Source organism: Diabrotica virgifera, chromosome 4 (assembly GCF_917563875.1).
Source record: "Diabrotica virgifera virgifera chromosome 4, PGI_DIABVI_V3a".
Classification (NCBI taxonomy): Eukaryota; Metazoa; Arthropoda; class Insecta; order Coleoptera; family Chrysomelidae; genus Diabrotica; species Diabrotica virgifera.
In genome coordinates, this window is record NC_065446.1 from 250,692,797 (window position 1) to 250,717,252 (window position 24,456).

The 24,456-nt window shown below is 32.9% G+C and overlaps 1 protein-coding gene and 1 long non-coding RNA gene across 2 annotated transcripts in view; one reads left to right on the plus strand and one right to left on the minus strand.

Annotated features, from left to right (window-relative positions):
* Positions 1-23,931, minus strand: part of LOC114326862 (alanine--glyoxylate aminotransferase 2-like) — a 47,704-nt gene extending 23,773 nt beyond the window's left edge. Inside the window, exons 1-3 of the mRNA XM_050648857.1 lie at positions 23,764-23,931; positions 6,055-6,173; positions 3,253-3,487 (exon numbers count right to left, since the gene is read on the minus strand). Coding sequence (XP_050504814.1) covers positions 3,253-3,487; positions 6,055-6,173; positions 23,764-23,813 — 404 coding nt within the window. The 5' untranslated portion in view covers positions 23,814-23,931. The remainder of the gene's footprint in view (positions 1-3,252; positions 3,488-6,054; positions 6,174-23,763) is intronic.
* On the plus strand, positions 9,627-12,300 carry LOC114334349 (uncharacterized). The gene is made up of 3 exons (XR_007697631.1): positions 9,627-10,389; positions 11,022-11,179; positions 12,121-12,300. It is a non-coding gene; the product is annotated as an uncharacterized LOC114334349 (long non-coding RNA).
* Positions 23,932-24,456: the final 525 nt, after the last annotated feature.

A 24,456-nucleotide genomic window follows, 5' to 3' on the forward strand; every position in this document is an offset into this window, starting at 1 on the left:
GCCTCCACTGGACAATACGTTTTGTCCATCTGACGACGTGTCCTGTCCAATTCCATTTTAGCGATGCGATTTTTTCGATAGCGTCTATTGTTTTTGTTCTACAAAGATTTTTTCGTTTGGGATTAGATCTCTCAAAGAGAGACATCCAACAACTGGTACTCCATAGCCCTCTGAGTCACGCGAACCTTGTTCACTACCTTATTTGTTTGTAATGTTTTCGCTCCAAAAGTGAGTACAGGTAACACACACACACACTGGTCAAAGAATTTCCTTTTGAGGCCTATGGGTGGGTCCGAATTAAAATTTACTAAACGCTGTCCAGGCTAATCCTATTTGACGTTTGAGCTCACATGTCTCTACCCAATCGAATTTAATGCCCTAAGTAGTTATACGATGCGGTCTGCTTAATATCCCTTCCTTCAACAGCAATACATTTAGCACCAATTAGTCATTATTTGCGTCTTGTTCATGTTAATCTTTAGTCCTACCTCCCAGAAAGTTTGATATAATTTTTCCAACATTATTGTTGGAATGAATCCATACGATCGGCAATAAGGACAATGTCATCTGCGAATCTGAGAATCTCAAATTACTGAGCTTCTCTCCATTTATAGACAGAGAGGCAGCGCCGAAAAATCTCTCTGAATTTACTAAAGCTAGTTTTTTCCACAGTTGATTACCGTGATTGTGTAGAGAAACATACTGCGGTCGGTCAAGCGAAACGTAGAACAGGTGGTACTGACAGCTTGTCAAAGTTGCTTACCAGCGGAGGTAATTAAATCCATTTACTAAGGCTGAAAATCAGTACACACATTCTAAATTGAATATAAATAAAAGTTATTATAGTCGGTCAGCTGTATGAAGGGACAGAGCCGGTCGGTCGGCCCCAATGAATGTACAGGGTTATTCACTATATTTTGACCCCCTTGTAAACTGATTTATTTACAGAATTAGAAAAAAATGTAAAATACAAAAGTTATTCGATTTTTAATTGTTTTTTTGACATATATATCGTACTAGTGACGTCATCCATCTGGGCGTGATGACGTAATCGACTATTTTTTTAAATAAGAATAGGGGCCGTGTTTATATTACTATGCAGTAATATAAACATTAAGATCATTATTATACAGGGTGTCCAAATTTTTTTTAAATTATTAATTAAACAATGAATTTAATTAAAAATTTTTTGAAGTTATACTTCTTTAGGCGCGATTGAGATTGAGGGTGAATTTATATTGATCTGCGCGCATGCGCACACCGACAGTTTGGTATTAGTCTTTATACGGGCTCTGATTGGGTGTTGAAATGATCTGTCAATCATTGTTCAATATGGAGGTTATCGGTAAACAAAAATGTTGTATAATATATTAGTTTTTATTGTTGTGAGGACAGAAATAAAATCAAATTTATAATTATAGTGACTTTTTAAATAGTTTTGAAAAGCCACAGGTACGTAATTCTAAATGTTTCAGTTGTATTCCAATAAAAAATTATCTTCATACCTATTTGGAAAATGTAAAAAAATAATGTACTTACCTAGTACTTGATATGCTATACCCCTAGTAGGCAATGCTTTAATTTACATAATCTGATTACGAACAAACTTTCTACAAATTTTCATCTAATGTATCGTTTTCTTATTCTATATATTGTTGTATTTTAATTCGACAAAAATCAAACTAATAAAAATTCATATAAACAAAATGTCAAAAAGTTGTTCAGTTTGTGTATATTCCCACATGACGTATACGCGAAGGTGGTGCAGTTTGAAATCGCTTCGACTCTCGTACGGCGGGATACACGGGAAGTAGGTTCAAGCCCAATGCAAGTTATATCATTTTTTTATTTTTTTTATAGATTTTATGATTGTAAGTATATTATTATATAATTTTTTTCAGAAAATACGTATTTAATTAAAATTTTTGGCAACAATTATTGTTCAGAAATCATTTGTGGCATTTTTCAATGTGTTTGTGTGTGTTTTATTCTTTTATTTTTTTAATTTTTGGTATTGTTTTAATAAAAATTTTTGGAAAGTAGTAGAGAAACTGTTTAAAGTATATTGATTTCGTTGAAATCATATAATAGAAGTATAACTTCTTACGTGCGTACAAAGTACACACATTCTTTTTTTTGGACACCCTGTATAAACAATCATGTTAATGTTTATATTACTGAATAGGACATCGAATAACCTTTCGAATGAGCTAGCACACGACCCCTATTCTCATTTAAAAAAAATAGTCGATTACGTCATCACGCCCAGATGGATTACGTCACTAGTACGATATATATGTCAAAAAGTCATAATTTAAAAATTGAATAACTTTTGTATTTTACATTTTTTTTTAATTCTGTAAATAAAGCAGTTTAGAGGGGGTCAAAATATAGTGAATAACCCTGTACATTCATTGGGGCCGACAGACCGGCTCTGCCCCGTCATACACCTGACCGACTATAATAACTTTTATTTATATTCAATTTAGAATGTGTGTACTGGTTTTCAGCCTTAGTAAATAGATGTAATTACCTCCGCAGGTAAGCAACTTTGACAAGCTGTCAGTATCACCTGTTCTACGTTTCGCTTGACCCACCGCAGTATGTTTCTCTACACAATCACAGTAATCAACTGTGAAATAACTAGCTTTAGTAAATTCAGAGAAATTTTTCAGTGCTGCCTCTTGGACTATTATGTTGATTATGTTTTAAAAGCGTCGTGAATGGCTTTGGAGAGACGGTGTTTCCTTGCCGGACTCCTCGCTGTAGACTACAAAATTTATTTAGTCTTTAACATTTTGTGCTGGCTTATAATATCGAATGCTTTCTGGTTGTTTACGAATATCAGTGCCAATGGTTTGTTGTATCCTTAGTATGACTATGTTTCTATCATCATATGTTTCTTTTTTGTAATTTTCTGTACTTCATTTTACTTATTTATCTTTTAGTGTGCTATTCCATATTTCTCATTCTGAATTTTTGCCGTACCCATATGTTCAAAGTAATCAGCAGGAATATTTTTTATTTCTGAGTTTACATTTAGTATTAATTAATCTCATGTATTACTATTTTGTAAGTATCTGAACGATATTTTAAAGAAATATTTTTATTGTTTTAGTCATTTTGATCAAAAAAGCAGCCAAATCATTACCAAAAGCAACAATCTAAATACAAGGTCTCAGCTCAGGTCGATCTAGTGGCCTGGAAGTTGCCTAAAAACCCTCAAAATAAACAATTTATTAAAAAACTTACTGTTCCAAAGCGATCACGTCCTTATTTCCGGTGTGTATTTGGGCCAATCTCAGCGCTAAATCGTTAGCTTCTGAGCCAGAATTGACGAAATAACATACTGACAATTCGTCTGGCATCGTGCTCAGAATTCTTTGAGCGCAGAGAAGAATGTTGTCGTGGAGATAGCGATTGTTTGTACTTAGTGAAGCCATCTGCTCACTTCCAGCTTTGACCACTTTTGGATGACAATGCCCAACTGTAACAAAAACATGACTTACTAAAGAATAAATCACCTTTAATAAATGATCAGTGGAAGATCACTAGGAAGACCTAAAACCAGATGGGAGAACAGACCTTAAGAAGATCGGAGTTAGAGAATGGGTAAAGATAAGCAAAAACAGGACGAATGGAGAAATATTGTAGAAATTGCCAAGTCACATAACCAATTGTAAAACTAAAATGTTCATGTAGACTCATTAGTACGTTCTTTAACGGTAAAATATTGCAAAACCTCTAAACATTAAAGAACCGCTTGGATTGACATGAAATTTGGCATGCACATAGCTAACAAGTCAAAGAAAAAAAAATGATATTGTGCAGATATGTGGTTTTGCCCTGGGGGTGGTTTTCGCCCCCTCTTGGGGGTGAAAAAATATTCGTCCAAAGTAAGTCCGGAAATGGATAAAATGACTAATTTTAAGTAGCTCTTGTTCTAGAGAGTTTTTTCACTAAGTCAATACTTTTCGAGTTATTTGCCTGTGAATATGTTCATTTTTTCAACAAAATAACCATGCTTTTAGACGGTTTTTCGCAAATAACTCAAACAGTAAGTATTTTGCCGAAAAAATATTCTTAGCAAAAATATAGCCTGTAAAAAATTTAAAAAAATGGTGTATATATCACGTCTCTATACCTAGTAGAAGCAGAGTTATAGCTAATGAAAAATAGATTCATATTCGTTAAATTCCAAATGGAATACTTTAACGTGAACCAAAAATAAAGCACATTTCGGGGACAACTTATTTAAAGTGTTTAAAAAAGCTTCATTTTTGTTTTATAAAAAATAATTTTAGTATCAAAAGTAAACAAGTTACGCTCAAAATAAATTTAGTCCCTTTTTTTTTTGTAAAAAAATCGGGAAAATCACCTCCTAATTAGTATCTCAAATGAACTTAATCGTTACGACTTCACAAGTTTCTTGACTCGTGTATGTATTGTTTATATGATCTGTAAGTTTCATCGGTTTAAAGTGCTTATTTTTGAAAGGGCTGTAGTTAAAAGGGGTTGAACGAGTCACTGATCACGAATGTATGCAAATTTAGAAACATCAAATTATAATCAATTTTTGTCTAACAGAAAAACAAAAAAATACATGATATTCAAAAAAGCAATGCTGACTTTTTTTTGTTTTTCGAGATTTTTGGTATCTCTAACAATTTTTAAGTTATTTTGAAAAAACGCATATTTTTCAAAATTAAAATTTTTAAAAATTTTACTTTAAAAACAAATTATTTCAAAAATAAGCACTTTGAATCGATGAAACTTACAGATCATATAAACACAACATAAGTAAAATAATTTGTGGAGCGGTAACGATTAATTTCATTTAAGTTTCTAATTAGGGGGTGGTCTTCCCGATTTTTTTTGCCAAAACAAAAGGGACCAACTTTATTTTGAGCGTAACTTGCTTAAATTTAATGCTAAAAACTTTTTATAAAAACAGAAATAAAGCTTTTTTTAAACACTTTAAAAAAGTTATAATGGGTTTTCCCCAAAAAGTGCTTAATTTTTTGGATATTTCACGTCGAAATATTCTATTTGAAATTTGGTGAATATGAATCTATTTTTCATTGGTTATAACTCTGGTTCTAAGAGGTCCAGAGACCTAACGCGTAAACCATTTTTTACAGGCTATATTTTTGCTAAGAACGTTTTTTTCGACAAAATACTTACTTTTTGAGTTATTTGCGAAAAACCGTGTAAAAATGTGGTTATTTTGTTGAAAAACTCAACTCAAATCAAAATGGTATATTCTTTTCAATTGAAAACAAAACGAGAATTTCTCATTTTTCTTTAATAGAATTAAGTTTTAAACTTTTTTACCATACAATTAAAACGGTTTAAAAAAATGAATTAGATAGTTCAGTAGTACCTCCAAAATACCTAAATTTTATTAATTATTCTTAACGCGAAGTTGATAATCTATAGGCTAACATTATTCTTCTTCCTATAGGTACATACAGTATATTCTTTTTAAGATATTTTAAAAGTATATACAAGTATGTGCTAAGCATATACTTTTGAATATACTTACGCATACACTAAGAATATTCGATTAAGGTATATTCTAAGAATAAACTTTTACGAACATTCCGAGATACTACGTACACGAATGTGCTCAGTATATTCGGTGCAAGAATATTCTTTGAAGCACATGCAAAGAACATGAAATTTAGAATGTTTTTTATGGTACGTGCTATGCTTGTACTACGCATATACTAAAAAGGATATACTTCGACGAATGTTGGTAGGATATGCTTAGAACATGATGCAAACATCATTGTTATGTGGGTAGTAGTACCAACTCAGAAAATGTATATATTTTAAAATCAATTCTGGATACTTGTAATCATATTAATTTCATTTTTAAATCATGTTCAAAGAATGAATAAAAGCAAAAGACACAGAGTATCATAATGCATGGAGAAGGATATGTGAAGACAAAAGGAATGCGTATCCAATAAATGTATGAAAAATATAGTATAATAACAATTGGTCATAAATGGGATCTTTGATAAAATATATAGATAAGTTATTACTCACCATGGGCAACATTGTTAATGCAGTCCAAATACGAATCATCCTTTTCGTCATACATATACTGCCCCTTAGCCCTGACGATTTTCAAGGGGTTTTGTCGGAAAAACAGTTGGCATGATTCTCTGTAAACAAAAAATATTTTAAATAACAAATATTAAACTTTATTGTTTTTCTATGACAAAAATAATGAAAATAATTAAAATTTAGATTTTGTATAGATATGTAATGGCAGGAGAGCCCAAGCGGGGATTTTTGCAGTTACTCGAGCGCGTCAGAAAATCACAAGGGGAAAATCCTTGTACCCTGTAAATGTACCCCTACCATATTTTGGATCTTAATACAGGGGAATTCGTTAAGGCGGCCCGAAAAAAAAACTATCCTTAGAAAAACTCGAAATCGTCAAATTAAGATAAGGTGAGTTAAGTATGGTGTATTAAACGAATATACGACTGTTTTGGATTATCGCGACAACGAATATTTTAGTGTGCAACATAAGAAGTACGAAAGTATTTTGCTCTAATAATTGCTCCAACAAACATTAATATAATTTGCAATTTACTTTCGTTCTTCATATTTTACACAGTAAAATATTCGTTGTCGCGATAATCCAAGAGGGTCGTATATTCGTGGAATGGGATATACATGCAGAACAGTGTAAATTACAAAAATCTGACGGTTTGAACAAGGAAATGGGTGAGTCACAAAGTTTCATAAGAAAAAAGCGAATATTTCAAGAAATAAACGTCAGATCGAAAAACTGAAAATCACACGTATTCAATATTTTTGAAAAATCTATCGAATGACACCAAACACGATCCCCACGGAGGTGGGGTGGGGGTTACTTTAAAACCTTAAATAGGAGCCCCTATTTTTTATTGCAGATTTGGATTCCTTACGTAAAAATAAGTAACTTTTATTCGAGTCATTTTTTCGAATTATGGATAGATGGCGCTACAATCGGAAAAAAGATTGTTGGAAATGGAAAATTAAATTAAAAGACGGAAAGTCCCCACTTAAATGAAAAACTTTGCTTAACCTTCTTTGGTCTTAGGACTTTGGACCTAATCTTCACAACACAATAGGTCCCGATAACGCTCGAGTAACTGCAAATTTAGCATATTTTCCTCCCTTACTATAATGTGTCTTAAAACAACAAGAAAAAATTTAAAAATATATTCCTTCACTATACATAATTATTATACAATTTCTATTTAACAAACGGAATTTGTTATCATAGTATAATTATTGCTAGGTTATCTGTAATATCGATATCATAATATTTATTTCCATACTATGATTGTCTGTTTATCTGCGATACCAATAATTGTTGAGAATTATTTTTATGGAAAATTACTAATTAAACTGCCTAATGAGTTCTATTTGTTCTATTTGTTTCCGGAGTCATTAGTACTAAGACTTTTTTGTTATCGCTTTAAAAATTGGGTAATGCTCGTTTAAAAAATTATAAGTTAACACGTGATGGAAAAACATAAAATGACACATAATAGAATGGAGAATATCAGTCATAAAAAATCGAAATACGAAGAAAAAATGTGAGATAAATCTGATGACATTGAACATGGTATTCAAAAGAACACAAAAATCAAATCGACTATACTAAAATCACAATAAAGATGCACTATACTAAATTTACAATCGAGATGCAGTAGAAATAAGCAAACCAAAACACGTTAAATGCTACTAGGAGCACTCCCAAATCATAATTTACAATGTATAAACTTTTTAAATCATGATTTGGGATTTATGTACAGTAAAAATTATGGTTTGGGAGTGCTCCTATAGACCAGGGCATTTAGCACTAAAAACACCCGAATAAATAATTTTTTAAATACAGCACCTAGAGACTTGCAGTTTCTTGCATTATGTTCAGGATGACGCCAGGAAAAAAGTCTACTATTCAAAAATGGGTGGAAATGCATAATTGCACTGTAAAGTGCATAAAATGCATCCAAAATTGCATAAATATAAAAAAAAAAAAAAAAAAAATTTTTAGCAGATGCCGCTAGGCACCTACTACCATCTCGTCAGTTGCGGTGGGAGATGGATATGTCGAAGATTTTTACCTGGGCCAGAGAAAAGCAGCCTATGCAGTCTCTGATGAACCTCTAAAAAGAGGTGAAATCGTCGATAAGAGTGCTGGCTGCACTCTCTGATCTGAGTAAAAATTAAGACAGTTTTGGTTTCGCACCGCAACTGAATGAATAAAAATGGTATACATTTTTATTTTTATTTTTATAAAAAATAAAGTCCAAATCAGTATACTAAGGAACAAAATTTATTGTTTGGGGGTTTTTGGGGTCACTGAATACGATTACGCCATCAGAACTGACCTCCGGATCACCTGGTGCCCAAGGTCACGGCAAGAGACGTCATCTTCTGGAGTTTCGATGGTTTTCGGCATTAAATCGATGCAAATGGATTACTCGCGGGTTTAAGGGGTCCCTAAATACAAATATGCCATCATAATTGACCTCCTCAGTACCTGGTGCCCAGGGTCGTTACTAAGGCACATCATCTTCTGGAGTTTCGAGGGATTTTGGCACTAAATTGATGCAACTGGACTATTCGGGGGGTTTTTGAGGTGGTTAAACACGAATATGCCATCAAAACAGACCTCTGGATAACCTGGTGCCCAAGGTCACTGCAAGAGACGTCATCTTCTGGGGTTTCGAGGGATTTCGGTATCAAATTGATGCAAACGGATTACTTACGGGTTTTTGAGGTCGCTAAACACGAATATGCCATCAGAATTGGCCTCCGGGGTACCTGGTGCCCAGGGTCGCTAATAAGTCACGTCATCTTCTGGGGTTTCGAGGGTTTTCGGCATTTAATTGATGCAAATGGATTACTCACGGGTTTTTGGTGTCGCTAAACACGAATATGTCATCAGAATTGACCTTCGTATAGTACCTGGTGCACAGGGTCGCTACAAAGGTACGTCATCTTCTGAAGTTTCGAGGGATTTCGGCACTAAATTGGTGTAACTGGACTACTCGGGGGGTTTTTGAGGTGGTTAAACACGAAGATGCCATCATGACAGACCTTTGCACCGTAATCCGTTTGCATCAATTTAATACCGAAAGCCCTAGAAACTTCAGAAGATGACGTCCCTTGCAGTGACCTTGGGCAGCAGGTGATCCGGTGGTCTATTCTGATGGCATATTCGTGTTTAACGACTTAAAAACCCTCGAGTAATCCACTTTTATCAATTTAATGCCGAAATTTCGCAAACTCCAGAACAGGACGCCCCTTGCTGTGAGCTTGGGCTCCAGGTGCACAGGGAGTCGGTTTCGATAGCATATTTGTGTTTAATAGTGACCTCAAAATCCCGTAAGTAATCCGTTTGCATCAATTTGATACCGAAAGCCCTCGAAACTCTAGAAGATGACGTGCCTTTGTAGCGACCCTGGACACCAGGTACTACGAAGGTCAATTCTGATGACATATTCGTGTTTAGCGACACCAAAAACCCGTGAGTAATCCATTTGCATCAATTAAATGCCGAAAACCCTCGAAACCCCAGAAGATTACGTGACTTCCCTAACAACACACAACATTCCAGGAATGTACTACCAAAGTTCTATCAATATTTGAATGTCCTGGACATTTAGGGAACATTCGGTGAACATCTGTTTAAATTATTCCTGGAATGTTACCATAAGACATTCTGTGAACATACTACCAATGTTCCTATATTTTAAGTTGCGAAATAATACATACGTGTAAGAGATACAACATTACTTATAACATACCAGACAAACTAAGTGACATTTTAGGCCTACAGTGCAATAATATGTCAAATTTAAAGAGTTTCCCAAGATTATAAACATACAAATGTAATAAAAATTATTGTTCGCGAATATTCAATTTGGAATGCGATTTTGTTAATAAAAAAATACTTATAACTTATGCAAAACCCAAGAGAGGCATTTATATTTATTTCTTTTGCGTTCATTTTCAAATTCGCCGTGCATATATTTTTGTGCATGGCGCTTGAGAGGGCATCACGTGACTAAAAACGACCAACCAACGACCTCGCTTCGGCCATCTTGGCATCTTCATCTTGGCGACCTTGCCTTGCCGTGGATTGTTTTTAGTTGCTTGTATTATTTGTGCTTTTTAAGAATATTTTTTTAATTCGGATACTTTTATAATAGCTTTAATAGTATTATTAACATAGTGCATAAAATGGTGTCCTGTTTTTAACGCAGTTGGAGTAGCAGAAACAAATGTAGATAAAAAAATCTGCAGGAATAACGTTTCAATTATGACAGAAGCTCAAAACAAATGACTGTGAATGAAAAGCCCTATTAAAAGGTTAGTATGCAAATATGTAAACGAAAGCATGCCCTGTATTTCAGAAAATAAATTAATACTATTAATACCCTAATAATACTATTCATAAAAAATCTTTTAAGTAACGTAGATATAACAAAGTGAATAAAAGGCATAAATCAGAAGAATTATTATTTTATTTTATAAGTTAATAATTGGTCATATCCATTTATTTTAATAATAATTGTGAATAAGCCACAAACTTAGCTTATTCCTAACTAAAATAGTAAATAGAGATAGGTAATAACAAAAGGATTTGTAAAACTAAAATAATTCTTTTTGCGTTTTTGCTAGTGTATGCCTTTATAAATAGGATGGTAGACCACACACTATAATATGCAGTACCAACTAATGAATACACAGAATATTATAGTCGATTTGCTAAACTCAGTCTCAGTACTAATTACTGTAATTTTGGCAAAATTGGCCAAAAACAAAAAAAATTACCTACTAAAATCACTAGCCAGTTGTGTCTGAGTTTGGGGAACCGACTATACTAATAAACAATTTCTAAGCTGTTTTATAATAATTTTGTGAGTTCAGTAATCATATTTTTTATTTAAAACTAAAATTTGTTAATAATGCTTAGTAATGCATATATTTTGTATTTTTAGCTTTCCAGAAGATCCTGCGAAGAAGACATGAAGTATAGATCAGATTTGTTAATAGAGGAGTATGTTCAAAACACTTTTTAGAAAAAGATATTGACAGAACTTCACTTTCATCTGTTCGTTTGAGAGACTGTGCTGTTCCAATAGCTTATGTCACACAGGTATATGCATAACCTAATTAATAATACAGTCCGTACAATATAGATACTGTTGTAATTCATTATCTACATCGGAGATCTAAGTTGACATTGTTGCCCAACTACAAAAAATTTTTGAATTCATTTTAAGTCAAATATATCACATAATTATTGCGAAGTAGATTATACAACAAAACAGATTAATATTCAATGTAAATAAATAAAAACATCAGAAATCGAAAACAAGAATTAAGGTATAATCTTATGTTACAGTTATTAAGGTACCAAGGGTATTATAGGGATATACGTTGACCGAAAGCGTTATTATTATAATACCTGTGGTGCCTTCAACGTTTAATGCCCGACTAAATTATTCTTTATATGCGAAAAATTTGAATGAATTTTGAATTGATTAGTTTTTAAATAAGTACATTTACCAGTAACAGTAGTAACGTAATTGTGGTAACCATAGTTTTACTTAGGTTGATATTTGTCAACTTGACAGTATCTAAGTCGTTATTTAAATTTAATGCCCAAGGGCGTTATATCGTACTTAACAGACTTCGAAATGTCATTATTTGTCAAATAATGTACCAGTAGGACATTAAAGTAAATAATAAAAACAATAAATATAATGAATACTAAATACTTATTTGTTTGTGAAAAATCTATTTCTTTGTGGCTTTTTTGTAATTAATTATTCTAATGGGGAAATAAGCCACAATTTACTTGAAAAAATAATTTTATTAAGGTTTCTACTTCCACATCGGATGTTGTTGTCAAAATACAAAATGTTCATTATTATTATTTTATTTATTAAATATTATTTATTATTTATTTAAATATTATTTAATATTTATTTTTTTATTATTATTATTTATGCATATTATTACCTGTAAATAATATTTCTTCTGATTGTTAATTGTAAATATAGAAAAATTACCTTTTATTTTATTTTCTTTTAGAATCAGCTGAGAGAAGTGGTCTACAAAAAACCAGAAAGGAAACGGAATATGTGGCTACGAAAAGCAAAAGAAAGGTTTACAAAGCAAATGTGACACATTTTTTATAATATTTAGGAATGTCAGCAAATTACATTAAAAAATGTATGTAAAGATTTTTTGCAATAAAAATGTTTATATTTATCAAGGATGTATTATTTGGTATGGCCATATATCGTCAGTGATGTGACAGTACCTCCTATCTGTTTTTTTCAAGAGATTTGTAAGATAGACTAAAAACTTGTTTCGGCCACCTCCTGTTTTCATATATTTTTTGACTTGTTTTGCAGTAAATTCAACTATCTATTTACTACAAAAAAAGTCAGAATACGTACGAAACCAGAAAGTGACCTTAAAAAATGTTTTTCATCTCCTGCAAACCTCATGAAAAAACATATAGGAGGTATTAGTCACATTACTGACGATATATTTCAGTGAATGTCTAAAAAATATACTGTGAATGTTCAAAGAACGTTCGTAGACATTCATGGAATGTTCTAACAAGACATTCAGTCTAAAAATATACTGTGAATGTCCAAAGAACATTCATGGAATGTTCCAACAAGACATTCAGTCTAAAAAATAGACTGTGAATGTCCAAAGAACATTCGTAGACATTCATGGAATGTTCCAACAGAACATTCTAAGAATATTTAAAATGCTGACACAGCACTTTCCTGGTACTTTCCAGGGACATTCGTGTGCATTTGGGGACATTCCAGGAATGTTTTCAATGTCCTGTGTGTACATTCTAGGAACATTCATGGAATGTTTTGTGTTATTAGGGTTACTAGCAACCCTGGGCACCAGGTACCTCGGAGGCCAATTCTGATGGCATATTCGTGTTTAGCGACCTCAAAAACCCGTAAGTAATCCGTTTGCATCAATTTGATACCGAAATCCCTCGAAACTCCAAAAGATGACGTCTCTTGCAGTGACCTTGGGCACCAGGTGATCCAGAAGTCTCTTCTGATGGCATATTCGTATTCGTGTTTAACTTTAACCACCTCAAAAACCCCCCGAATAGTCCAGTTGCATCAATTTAGTGCCGAATTCCCTCGAAACTCCAGAAGATGATGTGCCTTAGTAACGACCCTGGGCACCAGGTACTGCGGAGGTCAATTCTGATGGCATATTCGTATTTAGGGACCCCTAAAACTCGCGAGTAATCCGTTTGCATTGATTTAATGCCGAAAACCATCGAAACTCGAGAAGATGACGTCTCTTGCCGTGACCTTGGGCACCAGGTGATCCGGAGGTCAGTTTTGATGACGTAATCGTATTCAGTGACCCCAAAAACCCCCCTAATAATAGTATACTGATTTGGACTTTATTTTTATATTTATGCAATTTTGGATGCATTTTATGCACTTTACAGTGCAGTTATGCATTTCCACCCATTTTTGAATAGTAGACTTTTTTCCTGACGTCATCCTGAACATAATGCAAATAACTGCAAGTCTCTAGGTGCTGTATTTAAAAAATTATTTATTTTGTGCTAAATGCCCTGGTCTACTAATAGTAGCATTTAACGTGTCTTGGTTTGTTTGCTTCTACTGCATCTTGATTGTAAATTTAGTATAGAAATAAACATACAAGCTTACATTTGGGAAATGTACCATAGAAAGGGTTGTTAACTACAAACACCTAGGAATCTGGATTTCAGAGAAAAATTATTAAACAACAGAAATAAGGACCAGGATAGAAATAGCAAGAAATGCGTTTGTAAAAATGAAAACAATTCTCTGCAACAAAGACATTATAGCTTAGAACTAAGAGTAAGAGCTTTGAAATGCTACGTGTTCTCGATACTGCAATATGGACTTGAAAGCTGGACATTGAAGCAAGAACACATACATAAGCTACAGTCATTTGAAATGTGGTGTTCCAGAAGGATGCTTAGAACAGCATGGACACAGAAGAAAATAAGAAAGTTACAATATCTGGCACACGTAATGAGGGGCAGGGCCGCGCCGTCCATGTGTGCAATGTGTGCGGCTCACACAGGCGCCAGCAATTAGGGGCGCCGCTAGAGTTGTTACAAAAATTTTACGCAGGTCAAAACAACACTTACCCATTTAACGACCTTGCATATCTTAACTTCAAAGGTAGGTAAATTACGTATTGATTTATACAATCTGCATAAACAAGGAAAATCCTGTAAAGACATGCAGTCACCGGTCCAGCAGAATTTATGCTTTAAAACCATTGCAAAAAAAATTGATAGAAAAGTATGATGCCTTTATGTGATAATTCACTTTCGGATAAACTTGATCTTAATTCAAAATATCAAGCTAGATATTTAGGAGACAAGATATCAACATTTACATTCATAATATGCTCAGTCCACATATAGCTATGTATGAAGTTCTGATGAAAGTTAACTTCGTTAGCAAAATTTTACAATCAAAAACAATGAATAATATATGCAGCCTACCTTAAATGATTTACAAGAGTTAAGGACGTAGGCGCAAAATTTCGCGCCAATGTGTTTTAAATTCATTTATTTTTTTTTCAAATTCTGAGAAAACTAATAGGTCTTTTTGAAAAATGTAAACCTAGAATGAAAGATTGCATTATTACCGAGGGTCGAAAGTCCCTAAAAACTTCTATAACATTTATTTCATTAGGTTACAGGGGTAAAAAAATTAGTGTGATTTTTAATTTCAAATATCTCAAACTTTTTGGTTATTCTAAGGGACTTTCTGCACTCGGTAATTATGTAATCTTTCATTCTGCGTTTAAATATTTTAAAAATTCTTATTAGTTTTCTCAGAATTCAAAAAAAAATTAATTCATTTAAAACACACTGGAGAAAAATTTTGCGCCTACGCCCTTAAACCAATTCTTGCTCTAGTTTCGGATAGATCGCAAATTTAATGATGTTATTACTACAGCAAATGAAACTGCAGAGAAACTGGATGTGGAGCCCAGTTTTCAACAAGACACACAGTTCGTCGTCGGAATAAAAGCAAACAGTTCGATTACGACATAAAGACGAACCGATTTTGTATCCTAAAATGTCGTAAAAAGTTCATTTCTTTTATGTTTTCAACTAAGCATTAATTTCGGTAAATGAAAGATTTTCCATATTTATTGGAAAATCCTGTTGATTCTTTCAAATTTTTATATAATTTAAACGACAGTACAGAACACTCACAATTAAAACTTTTGTGTAGAAATTTGTACATAATGAGATTTAATGATCATCTAGATATAGGGGGAGACGATTTAATTGAAGAAAATATACAGCTTCAGCATTTGTTAAAAGAATTAAATAATGTACCTATGTAAAATTTTAAATTTATATTTTTAAACGAATTTACTGCGGTTTAGACCAATTTAGCAATAGCTCTTCGCATTCTGCTGACTCTGCCCATATCTGATATCACTGCTGAGTGATCTTTTTATAAACTGAAACTTAAAAAATTATTTAAGATCGACCATCAGTCAAGTTAAGATACCATCTCTATAGAGTCGTCAGTATTAAATCAAATTGATATTTACCATATTATAAACAGATTTTTCGAATTGAAGACGCGAAAAGTTAATATTTTATAAAATACATAGCTAAGTATTTCATGTTTTCCTACCTATATAATATGTATTTATTTTTTATGCTCTTATGCCAAAGATTTATTTTTACATAAATATTTTAATTTACTTTATTTTCCTGTTGCATATGTAAGAACTATTATTTTTGATTACAATAAATAAATAATTGTTCATTTTGGGCGCCATTAAATTTTTTGCACACATGTGCTACAACGTGCTGGCGCGGAACTGATGAGGGGACAGCGATATGAAATGCTAAGACTGATAATACAGGGAAAGATAAGAGGCGAAGGAGTATTGGGAAGAAGGAGAGTGTCATGGTTGAATAATTTGAGGGACTGGTTTAAATGCAGTTCTATATAACTTTTCAGAGCAGCGGAAGATAAAGTAAAGATAGTAATGGTGATATCCAACCTCCAATTAGGAAACGGCACTTAAAGAAGAAGAAGAAATAAACAAACCAAGACACATTGAATGTTACTCTCCTGGGAAGAAGCACTCCCAAATCATGATTAACAATGTGATTTATAAAGTTTATACATTGTAAATCATGATTCGGGAGTGTTCCAATGTGTCTTGGTTTATTTATTTCTAGTGCATCTTTATTGTAATTTTAGTACATATAGATACTCGTGAGCAAAAGATGGAAAACCTCAGCAATAAATTTAAAAGACGGTAAAAGCTATGCTTGGTGCATACTGTGGATCAGATCATAAGCTGATAAAAATGAACTGCAGGCTTAAACTACACACAACTGGAAAAATGCATCAGAAAAAACGGCTAAACTGCTGTCCGGCAGAACGTCAGTTGCTAATAAATATACAAATTAATAGTGCAAAGTAATGACGTCGTTGTGGTGACAACTCTAACTGCCGCCTGCAGTTGCCGTCTAACGTCTGCCGTCGTTATCGGAATCGTACCTTTAGGAAAAATAATGCGGAAAAATTCCAGATCAAACTGGTAACGAATGAAAAACCAAAAATATTAGAAGACACAAATAAATAAACATATGAAACGGAATAAAAAGCAGTATACAATCAGTGAAAAAAAAGTGCATAAAATCCAAAAAATCAAATATTGGATGTCAGGGAAAACCTTATAGTCGAGGAAATGAAGCATTTTAGCTCGCAATTTTTTCGTCTAGCATGGATTTACTTGAAATTTTCACAGAAGGTAGGGAATAGTTCAAGGATAATTTTCTATATCATGCCGCTGTACGCTAAAACCTTGGGGGTGGTTGCCACCCCATCTCGGGGGCGGGAATTTTTTATTACATTTTAACTAAGTAAATCGATGTAAAAAGTGATTATAAGAAAAAAAGTTTTTTACATTTTCTTCGTAAAACTAATATTTTTCGAGTTATTCGCGCTTGAAAGTAACAGTTTTTCGATGAAAAAGTCGACTTTTTTAGAGGGTTTTTTGAGAATACCTCGAAAGTATGCATTTAATCAAAATAACTGTAGGTATCAAAATTGTATCTTTTAGTAACACAAACTAAATTATTTTTCTGTAATATCGCTAAGACCAACACAAACCGAGATACGGCATGTTAAAAGTTAGCTTTTTTCGTCAAATGCATAATTTGAAATATTCAAAGTAAAATAAAGGAAGCACTTTGCATTTTTCAAAGAAAAATTAAATAATCTTTTTTCAAGTATACAGTTAGGCCTTTCAAAAAAAATATTAAAAAGTTTCTAGTCTGAAAAGTAAGCGACTTATGATCAAAAAAAGGTCAGTACCTGGTTTTCTCTATGATAAAATCAGTGAAAACAACTCCCTAACTACCCTCCTGATTGAAAATGGGTCTTCACCTTTCTATAATTCCTTTTATATTTGTATTATCAATACAACCAAGAAGCTTGACCTATTTAAAAGGCCTAATTTTAGAAAAATTGGAGTTTAAAGAAAAATTAATTTTTTGGAATTTCTCATTTTTCACCTTTTACTTCAAAATATCTCCGAAAATACTGGAGATATGAAAAAAATGATAGATTACCAAATTGTAGCTTCTTTAATAACTAAAATTCCCTTGTACATAGATTTTCATTACAGTGAATAGTTAGCGAGATATAGCTGTTTAAAGCCTCTATTTACGAGCAAACACCCCTTTATTCGAGCCCTTTAAACCCACCCTAATTAAAAACTGAGGGATCTTATGGAATTTAGTTTTCACAGTCTTATAACTCTTCAAAAACCCTACAAAGTCATTTTTGAAAAATCTTTTCACCGCCAAAAATGAAGGAGCTATGTTTATAAAACGATTTTTTTTTTCGAAAAATTCGGATAGTCCGCTTATGGATAATTTTCAATGTATGTATAATACCACAGAACCGGTTCGTATACTGGAAGATGACTAAAAAACTATTTGTATTTGTATTTGTACATATTTGTAAATTCGTATTTTTGTGTAAATAAATGTTTTTGTAATTCTTTAATTCTACTTTTTTTTCTGTATAGACCTATTAAAATATCTGCTTATAAAAACTGTAATGTTATTAAGGGTGGTTTTTAAGGGTTGAAATATTATGATATTATACCCTAAAGTATAAAACAATCATTATTTAACCAATCAAAACCAAATTTTACCCATATTAAAGTATACAATGTTTTTATATAATTTTTGACAATAAGGGGTTGTTTACACCCCTAAAAATAATCAACTCCCTTAAGAATGATATAGAATATGAAGTACAGGGTGAGGTGATCCTAATCCCAAATTTTTATGTAAATCGATGCAAGCCGAAATTATTCTTTTAGGATAAGTAAATTTTTTATATATAGCTCCAACAAGGGTGGTTTTAAGGGTTGAAATATTATGATATCTTGAGAGTATATCTTAACCCTTTCAGCACCAGTGGACGTACGACGTACGTCCATTTACTATACTTCAGGACGTACGACGTACGTCAAATTTATTTTATTACGTTTCAACTGTTTTTATTTGGATTTTTTGCTTACACTGAAAAAACGTTTCAAAATAAATAAATAAATAAATAAATACAGTGGAACCTCGATAAGTTGGATTAATCGGGACCGCGGCCGATCCGGGTTGTCCGGAGAATATGGTAAAAATTAATAAAATACGGTACTCTTGCAGATAAAGGTAATTATAATTGCCAAAAAAATTAAATACTTATGTCCAGGACATCTAAATTACGTACAGTTGTATACATTATTGTTTATTTCTTGGTAAAAAAAAACTCAGTCAAAGTGAAAACATTTTTATTTTATCTGATGAAAATCGATTCGGGTTATCGGAGGCCGACTTATCGGGGTTCCACTGTAAATAAATATTGAAAATTAGTATCTGTCTTCAATTATTTAGTTTAGTCACAGTTTAGTATATCGTGGGTCGACCCCTTTTCAAACAAACAATTTTGTCCAAAGACAGGTAGAAAAATATGCGACCTTTATATTTATTAGTAATAGTTAATCAGAATTAGTAAGTACATTTTGGGAAAACCTATTTTATGATTGATAAATACTGTGTTTTAAAAGGGTTTCATTAGATTTCAGGTATATTTACCCAAAATTTGAATACAATCAGGTAAACACTGAATGACTGAATTAGATCCAGATAAGAATGTATATTTTGCAGGTACAGAGTTTCTTGAGGATTCAATTAATAATCCGGAGAAAAGTTTATGTGTCCCTGCTGATAGGCTACTTATGGTTAAAATAAATAAATAAAATCGAAAAGATATTAGTTTTCGATTTAGTTTTAAACTGTAGTTCGAAGTGCAGTCTTCTTTGAAATTATTTTATATTATCTTGAAAACTATTTCTTCTCATGAGTGACAGTGATTCAGACCCCGATTTTTTGTTGTATCACACAAGTATAAATTATGTATTATATCAATAAAAAAAACTTAATTGTATTTCTCTTTCTGTGTTATTTTTACACTCTGATATTGTTCAGTAAAAAGTTATATCATTTTGAGCGTTCGGTTTGGGGTGAGATGGGGGAGAAGTCTGTAAATTAGTAGTTTTTTTACGTTTTTCGTCAATATTTCTAAAACTATGCTTTAGCGTTAACAATGTTCTATATAAAAATGTTCTTCATAAAATATAAAATAAAAAAGGCCCATTCATAATTGTTATAAAATTAAGGTTTCCAGTGTTACGGAGGGTGTAAAGTGGAGGTTTTCGAAACTTTTTATATTTTTTGGGCAATTTATAATATTATTACTGATGAAAGAAATTTTCTTTAACAGGATTTTGTTTTGTAAATAAAATTTGCTATTTCAGTGGCCGATGGTGATAAGCCCTTGAAGAAACGTCAACCTCACCAAACCAGAATCATCATCAATTGAAAAAAAAAATATATATATATATATATATATATAAAACGTATCGAAAACCTCCACCTTCACCCTCCGTAACTCTGAAACCGTTGATTTTATAACAATTATGCATAGGATCTTTTTGTTTTAAATTTTATGTAGAACATTTTTGTATAAAACATTGTTTACGCTAAAGCGTAGTTTTAGAAATATTGACGAAAAACGTAAAAAACTACTAATTTACCGACTTCTCCCCCATCTCCCCCCTAAACTGGACGCTCAAAATGGTGCAACTTTTTACTAAACAATATGTGGAGCATATAGAACAATTTGGTGTTGGGAGGAAAAATTTTACTTTGGATGTCTGGGTTTGGCCTCTTTTTGTACCAATTATACTATACTACCTCCGTAACTTTGGAACTGTTCATTTTAGAAGGATTATGCATAGGGCCTTTTTTATTTCAAATTTAATGTAGAACATTTTTGTATAGATAGAAGGTTGTTCATGCTAAACCTCATAGTTATATAAATATTGAAGAAAAACGTAAAAAACTACGAATTTACCGATTTTTCCCCACTCTCCCACCCAAACCCGACGCTCAAAATGGTGTGACTTTTTCCTGAACATTATATGGACCATATAGAACATTTGATGTTGGAGGATAACTTTGACTTTGGATGTCTGGATTATGCCATCTTTTGAATCAATTGTATCATACTATTATAAAACAATACGCCACTGAATCTCTAATCCAAATAAGTAAAAAGTGTGGGAAATCCTGGAGAATTATGTACAGGTGCCATCTATCCGTGAGAAAAATTTGGCACAAAGTAGTACATTTAGTTGCGTCTCTTTATACTTTTCACTCAACGGTATACGGTATATGCATTTTAATAGAAAATATCTTTTTTTGTACAAGTTATTACATTTTTCAGTGTAGGTTCGTTCCTATGACGTACAACGTACGACCGTTGGTATATAAGCATGAAAACTTACACCGTATGTCCAAACTTAAAATCGCTGGGATTATTTACCTCAAAAAAATTAGTAGCTGGGGGTGAAAGCATAAAACATTCATTATGTAACTAATAAGAACCAAATGTTGACAATATTAAAGTTTAAAATGTTATTTTATAATTTTTTACAACTAGGGGTAGTTTTCACCCTTACAAAACCAAAAGCGTACAACGGCTCAATATAGAAAATGAACTAGAGGGTGTAATAAGCCTAATCCCAAATTTTTGTACAAATCGATGCTGGACGAAAAAATTGCGAGGTTTTGCCATTTTTTCAGGCTAAGCAGGAAAATAAAATGTTTGTGCCCCAGAGATAAAATAATCACGCAAATAAGTGTGTCAAGAACTGGAGCAACATGCAAACCGATGAAAGTCATGAACTATTTAAAAAGTTACCTACATATTTGGCCTGTTTAAGCCACAGTATCAAACTATTAAATACAAAAATGAATGGAATGAGCATTGCAAAATCCTGGATCAATTACTGCTCATAATTATACAGAGATACTTCAAAAGATACATCGGTCAAAAAGGCAGAACCGATCATTGTACGAGTTCTCAACTAATTAAGAAACAAGAAAACGAAGGGATAGATGGCATACCAGTGGAGACTCTAAAAGCTATGGCGAGATTGGTATAAATATAATACTGGATATGTGATTGAACATGATATGGCTCACAGGTGAATCGCCTGATGAATGATGCGAATCAACTTTTTTCCCTATTCATAAGGATCACTAACAGTATGCAGTAATTACAGAAGAATTGGCCTTATTCCTCATGCAAACAAAATCCTCATACATAATCAAAGAACGGCTAAAGAACTTTGTACTTCCAAAGATATAGCCGAAGAACAGAGTGGATTCGTACCAGGAAAAGAAACTCATAACCAGATATTGAACACCAGATAAATAATTGCTGTAGTGTTGCATATATTGCACAAACGCTTTTGATTCAGAAAATATGATCCCCTCTGGAGTATAATGGGAAATATGGGAGTGCCTTACCACCTAATTAACATAATAAAAAAATTGTATGATAAAAATTCAGCCAAAGTTAAAGACACGGAATATGCGTTCAAAACAAAGAAAGAAACTAGACAGGGCTGCATCACCATTGTTATACAACATATACAGACGGAAAAATGGAAGAATACCCATGAACGAACATATAAAACAAGCTGCATTTTCGTGTCACCGTGTCACAAAGAAAATTGTCCAGTGCAAGTACATGTAACAATAATTATTACATGTACTTGCGCTGGCCAATTTTTTGTGTGGCACGGTGACAGGAAAATACAGCGTGTTTTATATGTTCGTCCATGGGTATTCTTTCATTTTTCCGACTGTATGTATAATAGATACATAATAGATACATCTTATGATAATCGGTAATCGTAATCCCTACAAAAAAGGAGACATATCAGACCAAGAGAATTACAGAGGAATTAATTTATTAAACACAACATTAAAATTAACAACCATAGTGATAAGAAACAAACTGAATAAAACTATAACATTAGCAGAAGAACAACAAGGTTTTAGGTCGGGAAGATCATGCACCGACGTAATATTTCTAATGAAGCAGGTTCAAGAGAAGTTATTAGAATACAACAAACCGGCATGTTTACGTTTCGTGGACTTAAGAAGGCATTTGACAGGGTAAAATTAAAGGACGTTATCCATTTATTGTACGCAAGAGAGGCACCTCTTCGAATAATTAAAACGATCGAAAATATCTACCAGAACAACACAATGAAAGTAAAACTAGAAGAATAACTAACTGAGTCAATTGAAGCTGGCAATGGGATAAGACGGGGGTGATTCCCTGAGTCCTCTACTGTTCAACCTGATCATGGATGAAATAATAAAAAAAGTAGGAACTAAAAAAGAATACCAAATGGAAGAAAAACTACTTAAAACAATCTGCTATGCAGACGATGCAATACTAATCTCTCAAAGTGAAGATGATTTACGCGACGTATGCCGCACCAATTTACTATAACTGCCAGAGTATTGAACATGTTAATTTCCCCAAAAAAGACCAAGTATATGTTTATAACCGCAAATCTACTAAGATGTATGTAAATTAGAGCTGGAGGGTCAAATAATAGAACAAATCATGGAGTTTAAATATCTAGGCATCACACTATATAGCTACGGAAAGCTCGAAACAGAAGTGGAAGATCAAGTGAATAGAGCAAACAGAGCCGCAGGTTGCCTGAATGACACCTTATGGAGAAATAAACATATCGGAAAAGAAATGAAAGGCAGAATTTACAAAACAGTCATCAGACCAATAATGACATACGCGGCAGAAAACGACATGATACAGACAGGACAAAAATAATGCTAGAAACAGCAGGGATGAAAACCCTTTGAAAAATCGATGGTAAGACACTATGTGACAGAGCTAGAAGTTCATATAAGTATACGACGGAGATGCAAGGTGGACAACTTTAATAACTGGGTAAAAAACACAAGAGTAGAATGGAACGACCACATTAGCCGAATGGCAATAAGAAGAGTAGTAAGGACGGCGAGAGACGGTTTCCTAATAGAAAGACGATCAGTGTGAAGACCAGGAAAACGATGGAACATCTTACTGGAGGCACATTGAAAAAAGAGACAGAGTCATATCTACACAAAAAAAGAGAAGGAGACTTATGCACAAAAACTGAACTGTGATGTAGAAATACGCTAAATAAATAAATAAAATAAATAAAAGCTAAAAAGAACCAAAAAATTCTTACCCAATAAGTTTCTGACGCAGGTTCAAAGACTCTTGTTTTGATAGCGGCATTTTGTAGCAGCGTAAAGTTGATGATGATACTTGGCTGCAAAATTTTTCGAGTACGAAAGTACGATTGACTTTTGGTCAAAGACAGCTTTAACGAGGCTTACCGGTTAATATTTAAGTATTTATATTGACGGGTGTTGCGCACGCTTGACTAACCAATGACGCGCGGTTGTTTTATCAGCACAATCAAATAAATGAAAATTTCATAAAGGAGACCATACACTACGAGTTTCCATTTAAAAGATTGATATTTTTATTAAAGTTATTTTTTTATTAAATTAAATGAAAGTTAATTTCGTGGGCGTATGTACAGTGAAACCCCCTATAAGTCGGCCTCCGATAACCCGGAAGTCCGGCTAACCCGGACCGATTTTCATCAGACAAAACAATTTTTTTTTGCTTTGACTGAGTTTTTTACCAAGAAATAAACAATACTGTATACAACTGTACGTAATTTAGATGTGCCATGCATATGTACCTATTTCATGTTTTTGCAATTATAATGTGTATTTGTTTATGTCTTCTTCTTCTTTTGGCATCATAACCCTGGATGGATCTTTGCCTGTCTGGCTATGTCCTTCCATTCAGATTATTTATATGTATTTTATTAATTTTTACATTATTCTCCGGCTAACCCGAATTTTCG